Below are 9,852 nucleotides of genomic sequence, written 5' to 3' on the forward strand. Positions count from 1 at the left end.
TTGTTGCTATTGTTGTTTTATTCAGAACGTCGGCAGCACTTGCTTGGGGATTTGAGCTTTAGGATTTTCCCACACTTTGTGGATTTTGGTGTTGAGATTTTAACCTTGTGAGTGTTTGCCAAATGACGTGTCACCAGGGTTTTTTTCAATAAAGGGTTAGGATTTGTTTTTTTTTTAAATTTTTATTTTGGTTAGTTAAAAGTTCTACTTTTTTTGTTTATAGGTTTAGTTTTATTTTTTATTAAATGGTTAAATTTTTTCTTAGTAAATTTAAAGATAGGACAGGTGGAATAACACGTAATGAGCTCAAACTCTCTTGCATGACCTTCAGAAAACGTTTATCGTTGTAGAGGGGAGAGTGAGTTATTTCTGATGTTTTTCTAACTTAAAAAAAAAAGTTGAGCTTTCAGTGCACATAAGTTAATTTATTTGCTCATTTATGTACGTAAACTCATGCACTTTTATGAAAGTATTTTTAACTAACACCAGGGTTGCCAAACACTCAAGAAAATCAGAATATTCCGAATATCTTAGTATGACCCAGGCCAGTTTAAATTATTATAAAACGCTCAGGATAGTTTTTAGATTTCAAAATATCTCCGACCAGTTGTTTTCTCGATTTTATTTTTCGAACCAGTTTTTTTTAAAGACCTGATTTTTTTGATAGGGTAAAGAATAAAAAGTTTCTGAGAATTAAATAAAAAAGGAGAATTAGAACATTTTAAGAGGTCACTAAGATCAGTGTTTTTTGACTCAAAGAAAAGCAAAATTTGATTAAAAAAGTTAATTTAGGCATAATTTTCTACTCCTACTTTTTCTACATAAAATATTTCACAATGTTCACTGTACAGTCACCATTAAAACAATATATGACATAAGTTGAGTATGTTCAGTATACATTTTAGGTGCATAACAATTCAACTTCAAATAATTTAAATTTCGACAGTTAAAATTCTTTAGAATTGTTTTGAAGGACCACAATTCAAATAGTTGTCAGTATACTACTGAAATTTAAATAAACCGTTTATTGTTATATTGGTTTACTTAGGTCTTATTATTATCGACATGTATTAATTTGGTATATGTAGTTCCGAACACGTTATAAAGTACTGCTTTGTTTACTCGAACATTAAATTACCAACTTAAAAACAAATCGAAGTTTATACGCTTCATTGCTGAATTACTGCAGTAACTCTTAGCATTTTAACAAGTCTGTAGCAGGTCTTATAAAAATTTACATTCTACTATTCTTTTCGTTTTACAAAATGTCTATTGTTTTTTTTTAAGAAATGGCTAAATTAAATTTAAATCATAGTAGTTTTTCGTAATTTTTAAAAACTCAAAAACTTTTTAAAACTTTGCAAAAAGGAAAAAAATGGTTGGTAGATATTAATAATAATTACATACGTGTTTATTATTTTTTCAAACATAAATTACTTTTTAAATATGGTCTTAAAAATTTTTTTTAAGAACTTTTATTGTCGTAATTTGACATTTTTGAATTTTAATTCTCATCAACCGTAAATTTATTTTTATATTTTTTTAATAATTCTTTTAAAACTTATTTGATTTCTATGCATTGCTCACTAACATACACAGGTGCTTATTTTTAGAACTAAATTTTTAATGTTTACTTGATTAAGGTATGTTAGATCGTTTTAGTATCTATAATTGCCAATTAGAATAATTTACACTAATTATGCTTTTGAATAGTTTGTTTAGGTACTGATTTTAACTAAAAAGTTTAAACATAACTCACTCATTTTCGAATAAAGTTTATTAATTAATTTCGTTTAGCTCTTCTTCTGAATAATAAACAGACTTTTTTACTTTATGACGTAACTATTTTTAGCTGGACTTTTCAAACTCATTGTATATAGCTAAAATTACTCTATCATATAAATAGTTTTTAGAAATATTATTCTGAAGAAGAGTTAAACGAAATTAATTAATATGTTTAAATTTTTAATTATGTTTTAAATTTAAGATAAAGCAATGAGGAATTGCCATACACCTCAATTTTTTTTTTGTTTATTAATAGCTTAATTATTATATAAAATTAAAAAATATATTTTGGTAACTTTTCTGCCCTTTCAGAGCTATTTATAATAATTAAACTTTTGTGATTTCGCTGAATATATTTACTATTTACAAATTCCAATTTAGAGAAATATAGAGTGTAGTTTTATAGTTTATTAAATGATTTTGACACTGTATCAACTTTGAATTAGTCATTTTCAAATAAAAATTTGTGCTAAGTAACTAAAAGTTAAGTTTAAAACAACTAAATGGAAAGAAAAGACTTAATGAAAAGTCGAAACAGTTTTAAATTCATTTAATAAACTATAAATCTACAATGTGTATCTCTCTAAACTGGTATTCAAAAATTCCAACATCCCCTCCTGTATTTTAATTTATTACTTTATTTTGTGATCTTAAAGTCACTTTAAAAAAAAATTAAGTAACTGTGAAATTTCTATTTATATTACTTTAAATATGTCTTCAAATAACAACTTTTTTAAAAATTTGTAGTTGAAAAATTGTAGTTCTTTTTAGTCCAGCTACATATTTTGTAATTTTATATAACAATCTTATTTTAGCTATTTAAGCTTGGTTAACAGCAAGTTTTTCCGGTTTTTTTTTTTGCTTTTTTAAATTTAATAAATTTAGTCTTGTGTGGTCAAGCTCAGGCATTTCTAATGGCAACTAAGATAAGACAATATTGGTTGTTTTTCAGTATTTTGTCAGAGTATTTAATCATTATATATGTTAAAAATATGTTTTAATTTTTTATAATACAAACAGGTACGAATTTATTTTAGTTGAAAAGTTAAAATATTAGTGAAAATTTTCAATAAGAGCGAGCTAATTAGTTTGCAAAGATTATTTTTAATAAGTAATATTTAAAAATACATATGTAAATGGTTTAGTTTGTATAATAAGTTGGTAGACAAAAAACATTTTCTTATTTATATTTAGATGTTAACTATAAGTTAAGTTTGGATCATCTGTTTGAAAGCTTGTTAAGTGTTTTTAATCAATATTTTTATTAATTTATGCTGTACATGTATTCTTCTTCAGATTTTTCTTGTTTTAATTCATATTAAAGGAGATCATGTTAAGCTCAATTAAATCAATAAAACTAAAAACTGCTTAAAGAATTAAAAAATGTGACCTTTAAAAAATAAAATAAATGTTTACAATTTCATATTTCTAAATGCAAACACTTGTTTCAATGCTCGGATGTTTTAAATAAAAAAAATGTCAAAGTAGTTAGTTTTTTATTACTGCTTAGTCGATACTGTATAAAAAAAAATGATTGTTTAAATGCTTGTTTTCACAATAGTCACTATTTAACAAACTAAGTTTGTTATTTCAATTATTTAACTAAATTTGATTATAAGTTTTATCAAAAAAAGTTTTTGTTGGCTTAAATTACTTATCGCACGATGTAAGAATAAGCTTTTAATAACAAAGAAATCTTAATTGATCGGTAGAAATTAAACTTAATTTAATTTTATTCATACTAGTTTATCTTTCCTGGTTATATATTTCAGTGTTAAAACTTTTGTAGAAAATAACTTTATTCATACCTTTTGAAACTAGTTTTAATTATTTTGACCTATTTAAATCACTTTTATAAACAAAATATCTGAACAAAATTTTGTTTGTTTCGACAATGACTGCAATGAAAGTTTTAATAAAATTTATTTTTCAGTATAAGTGCTTATCAGATAATAAATAATAACACACTTTATTATAATTAGCTATGTAGCTTTTCAAAATATATTTATCAATACATAAATAACCATTTCTAATCTATATATTAAATATCTAATATTTAACATAACTAAACACCTTATATTTACACAATAAATTAATACAAAGGAAACTTCACACAAGAAAAATTTTTGAGATCTTTTGTTACTTCACATGGTTCTTCAAACCATTCATCTTTCTCAACATCATAACAAGTTATTGATGAACTGTTTTCTTTAAAAACTACAATTCTGTTACCTATTGCAACAGACTTATTAAAATCAATACTCGGTGGATGCTTGAAAGAAACAAATTTCTTACAAACGTTTTCAAACATTTCACAACTGTCTATTTCATAGCCAATAACAAATAATTTTTCTTTTACAACAACTAAACTATGATAACCAAGATTATTTATCATATTAGCCATTGATGACCACTTATCAGCAAATACATCATATGATTCGACAGAGTTTAGTTCATTATAATTATTATTAAATCCACCTGAAACTACATTTTACCTTGAAAGACTACACACGCTGAATCACTTCTTGCTTGTTTCATTACAGAAACTTCTTTCCAACTGTTGTTTTTTATATCAAATTGTAAACAAGATTTAGTTGTTTCATAGTTTTGACGGTAACAACCTCCAAAAGCAAATATTTTGTCCATAAATGAACAAACAGAAAATCTTAAACGATTATCGAACATACTAGTAACTTTACTCCATTTATTAGTAGAAGGTGAATATTTTTTAACTGATTTCACCAAATTACCTGCAATGTCACGACCACCAAATACGTAAACTTCTCCTTTTAAACAAACAGCTTCAAAATTTTCTCTCTTGTTAGCCATTGAAGAAAGAACTTTTGTTTTGTTTAAATCACTTCCACTTACTTGGTTTACCGTATTTACAACCTCACCCCACCAACTTTTACCAATAATACCACCGCATATTAAAAAATTCAACATGTTTTGACCACAATATCTATTTATAAAATAACTATCTGACTTGTTGTTTAGACAATTTATATAAATTTCAATCAATGTTTTAGCACACTCCTGGTTTTTACTGAACATTGAGTAACAATTTGAAATATATTTCAATGCATGTTCTGATAGAAATGTAAAACGAACTTTTAATAACAACTGTTTTGCATATTTGCTACGTTCTCCACTGTTGTGTTTTAACCAAGCAATTATTGCATCAAATATTTCAACTTCTGAGTGAATATTCAATTCAGAACTTGCAAGTATTTTTGCTACAACGTTAAAGTCTAAGTGTAAAAAGTTATGAGTTTCAACAACCATTGGAAAACAACGTTCTATGTAAAGCAAGGATGACTCAGAAATAGTAGCTAGGTTGAAACATTTAGCTAAACTATAATAGGTAAGAAGGTTGTCTTTGTTTGTTTTTTTCCTTATTAAGTCGGATATCTCTAAATTACCTTCTTTGTTAAACATCAAACTATTCAGTTTTAAAGATACCGCTAGTTCGTTTGCTTTAGTATTCGTTTTATCTAAAATAAAAAAGTTTAATTATACAATTTATTTTTAAGTTGTTTATATATTTGTTATATTTTATTTCTTTCAGTCAAATTTTTTAAATTTTTCATGCTACATTTTAGACTTTAACAAATGTTTTCTAACAGAGAAATACGTTTTTAATAGATTAATAAATTGTTATAATAACTGTTAAGTAACATATTTTTTTTTTTGAAAGCAAACTTAACGTAAAAAAAAGGTTCAAAATACGGTACATTTAGATTGAAACAAAATATTTTTGCTTCAGTATTTTTAAGTTTTTTATTGACTCATCAGTTTTTATTTGTTTATTGTAATTAGTTTTTAAAATATATGTTATATAACTAGTTTAAGTAAAAACATTTTATTATTGTGTTTAAACTCATTTCAGAAATTTAATTTTTCAGAAATTTCTTAAAAATGGAATAAAAATAATGAATTTGCATAGTACACTTTCTTTATTAAACTTACACATGCTGTTGACCACTTTAAAACATAAATATTATTAGTAAATAATAAAAGCTAAATTTATCATTTATGTGTTTTTTGAAACTAAGATTAATTACTATGGAATATTTTCTGTTAATACTGTAGATACAGTAATTATTCTTAATTTTACTTGCTTATTACTTTAACTTGTTAACACTTTTTTGTGTAGCTTAAAAATATAGAGTACTTAACAATTTTATTATTATTACAGTGAATATGTTTTGCTAGAATCCACATTAATAAAATGTTATAAAAATTTTAATAGTTTAATAGTACTGTACAAATTTATAAGCGTTAAATATTCAAGATTGCTCTGAAAACATCTTAATACCAATATTTAACAATCAAGTTTAAAATACTCTTTAAGCATCTTTACAAAGCTAGCTCGGATAAAAAACTGCAATAATTCATAATTTTTTTTATAAAAGCTGAGTTATTTCTTTAATTCTTACCTTTTTTAAAATTTTCGATTGAAGATTTTGCGATATTTTCTTCACAACTTTTTTGTGCATTTCTCCTGAATTTATCTACTAACTTGTGCATGACAAACACTTGTTACTTTAATGTTTACTTTTACAGCTAAAACAAAATAGTTTTTTATAATTAAAAACAAATAAAACATTTAAAAAATCGTTTTAACTTTATATATCAAACTATGAGTAGTATAAAACATATATATATATAAAGTTTACTAAAAAAAATAAAAAATAGTATATTTCAACACTACAAAATGCTATAAATATACTAGAATCAGGATTATAGTAAAAATAGACTTAGAATAATTATTTTTATTTTAATATTTGAATGACTTTATAATAACTGTGTTGATTAATAATTTGCTGTTCACTTTTGTATTAAATATGAATAACATTTTTGTTTATAAACTAAGTTATCTAATTACAGTTATCTAAATTTAACAAATAACAAATAAGCTATTTTATATAGAAACAATTTTAACAGAAAAGGTTTTATCTTAAACCAATATTATTACTGTAAAAATGTATTTCTAGTATATTTGAAATACCAATCACAATAGGCTCTAAATATTTTTAATTTGTTCATTACGATTTCCACTCTTAATTAAAAGAGTTAAGTAATTGACATTGCTTTTGTAATAAATCACTTTGTACCAGGGACGTAGCTAGCTAAAAAAATAAGGAATCTGCAAAAATTAAAACACCTGAAATAACTCGTGATAACGTCCTAGCGGGAACACAGCAATTTAAACTACCTCTAATGTTATTGAAATTAATCTGAAAAAATGCAGTTATGTTAATACATCAAAAATGGAATGTTGAGGTACGAGTGATAACTGTATACAAGGCAATATAATCTGCCCCACACCCCCTATAACTCTTTATGTCTTGCCACTTGTGTAAACCAAGAAAACATTCAATAAACGGTAGGAATTTTTATAGATAGTTTTAAATATTGGGTACTTTGAATTGTAGCAAATTTGCAAAAAAAAGTACCAAATATTTTGATGACTTGATTAACTTTACTTTAGGTAGTTTTGAAGCTTAAACTTGTAAAAAAAACAAAATTGCTGTCTAAGCCTGTAACAAATTCACTTTTTTAATTTTTTAAAATATGAAAACAATCATATCTGAAATAAAAAAATAGAATAGTACTAAACATTTCCTTATGTTAACAAAATTATAGAAATATTTTTTGTGTAAGTTAAAATTTTAAATTCAAACACAAATTAAAAAATGATTTTTAAAATTTTTCTTATTATTGTTTATTAATGAATTTAATTCATAAAAAAACTTGAATTAATTATACATAAGTTATGTACTTCAATAAAAACTACCTTCTTATAAATTGAAATAAAGTTAACAGGGTGGCCATCAAACCTAAATGTTTATGGGAATCTTGGAATGTTATATAAAATCCTAGAATGACTTGAAATTCTGATCACTTATTTTGTCGAGAAAAGTAAATAAGACTTGATTTTAAAAAATATGTCAAATTTTGAAAAAATGAAAGCAGTTTCAAAAAAAACTTTAGGAGCCACCTTGGGTACAGGAAGGATGTAGATCGCTTTTATTACAAGTTGATGTCACTTAATGAAATTTAATCTAAACTACAAATATCTTTATATAGATTTTTTATACCAAAACAAATTTTTGATATGTAATATTAAAATAGGAGATTACAGTAGGTTTTAATTGTCTTCTTTTACTATTTTTTAAATATTGAAAGAAATACTTCCTTAAAATTTGAGCAGGGTTGCCAAAACACCTAGAATACAGGATCTTGACAATGTAAACAAAATCTGGAAAACACTTGAATTTTTGAAATAAAAAAAATTGAAAAAATCTGGTGTTTAAAAATAATCATCAAAAAATAAGAATTTTTATACAACTTATTCATGTAAGATAATAAAATTTTGATAAATTATGATAACTTAAAGTCATCAATAATCTGTTAAAGAAAAATATTAAAACTCAATAGCTTAATTTGTGGTTGAATTTAAAATTGTGACTTAAACAAAAAAATATCAAAGTCGAAAATTATATTTCCTTAATTTTAATAACGTTGTAAAATGTTTAGTTTTGTTGTATTTTAGATACAATTATTTTTATATTTAGAAAAATAAACAAATATGTATCATAGGCCTAGACAGCAAATTTATTTTTTTTACAAAGTATAACCTTAAAAACTACCCAAAGTAAAGTTAACATCATCAAAATATTGGGTACTTTTTTTGCAAAATTGAGGCAATTAAAAGTACCCAATACTTGAAACTACCTATAAAATGTTCAAAAGTCCTATCCTTCATTAAAAAAAAGATAAAAAATCACAATTTAACTCAAAACATTTATACTGTTTTGAAAATTAAACATTTAACGTAGTCAATAGTAACAACAAGTTATGCAAGTTTTTGTAAAATAAAATTGTATGATTTTGATTTTTGAAGCTACAGCTTCCTTTAGAATCAATTTTGCATTGCAGCTTTCTGATAAAATAAAGCTTTAATGTCCTAAATGTTACAATTTGGATTTATTTAATTCGTTTAATTTTTTTACGACACTAAAAATGCTAAAGAGTACATATATGTCAAAATTGTCTCAGGAGTGCATAATTAAGCATAAATTAATTTTAGCTAAAACAGCAGAGTCTTTTCAAACTGAAAAAAAGCGAGTTTCATAAGTATACGTTTCTGTAGATTTGCAGAAACCTACCAAGCTACGTCCCTGCTTTGTTTTATAAAGAAAGTTTTTACTGTCTTATATAATGTATTGGTTTATTAATATATACTAAGTTACATAGCTTTTTATTTATTCATTTATGGTAAAAATCTAAAAAAAAAATTAACTAAAAATTACAATTTTTTATTCTTAGATCTTTATGAAGACTGATAAAACCATTTCAATATTTTGATAAAAACATAGAAATACATAATTTTCAAAATAAGTCAACTTATTCACATTTTGAATCTAGAAAAAATAAGTCCAGAGAATATATGTTAATAATTAGAAAATAAACAAACCTGTCTTTAATCTTTCTGAGTTGAAAAAAGGTCAAGTTATTTCAAGTTATCTTAATTACTGTTTAGCAATTTAAATTGTTCTACGTTATAGTAAGTATACAAAGTGTGAGACAACCCTGTTTAAAAACAAAAAACTAGCTAAAAATTATATAATAACACTCAAACTAGCTTGAATATTAAAACAAAGTTCTAATCAATTTGAACTATCTTGAAATGCCAGAGGGTGTAGCAACTTTGAACCTTTGAAACTGTCAAAATTCATTGCAAATATTTGATAAATTACTTTAAATAAGTAACTATTAGCCTAGTTATCCTATGTTAATAAAATTTAAAACAAACATATTATACTCTACCTTTGTTTTTAACATTGTAATTAGTGTGGCAACTTCTTTTTTATAAGGTTTTTTAAGGTTTTCTTAAGTTCCACAAGACCTTATTAATATACATTTCTGTTTTTTTTTGTCAGTTTATAACTAAAATTAAGATATAAAACAGCTAAACAGTATATACAAATGAAAATATAATGTAAAGGTACTTTATAAACATTGACAAAAATTATTTCTTGAACAATAATGTTTTAGTGA

The 9,852-nt window shown here is 24.0% G+C and overlaps 1 protein-coding gene across 1 annotated transcript; it reads right to left on the reverse strand.

Moving 5' to 3' along the window:
- Positions 1-3,877: 3,877 nt before the first annotated feature.
- Positions 3,878-4,731, reverse strand: LOC145842401 (kelch-like protein 25). The gene is made up of 2 exons (XM_082949835.1): positions 4,281-4,731; positions 3,878-4,017 (listed from the first exon to the last, which is right to left on the reverse strand). The coding sequence occupies exons 1-2, from the start codon at positions 4,729-4,731 to the stop codon at positions 3,878-3,880; spliced, it is 591 nt and encodes a 196-aa protein (XP_082805961.1).
- Positions 4,732-9,852: the final 5,121 nt, after the last annotated feature.

The sequence above is a fragment of the Thalia democratica genome, chromosome 1, assembly GCF_965202585.1.
Source record: "Thalia democratica chromosome 1, ktThaDemo2.hap1.1, whole genome shotgun sequence".
NCBI lineage: Eukaryota > Metazoa > Chordata > Thaliacea > Salpida > Salpidae > Thalia > Thalia democratica.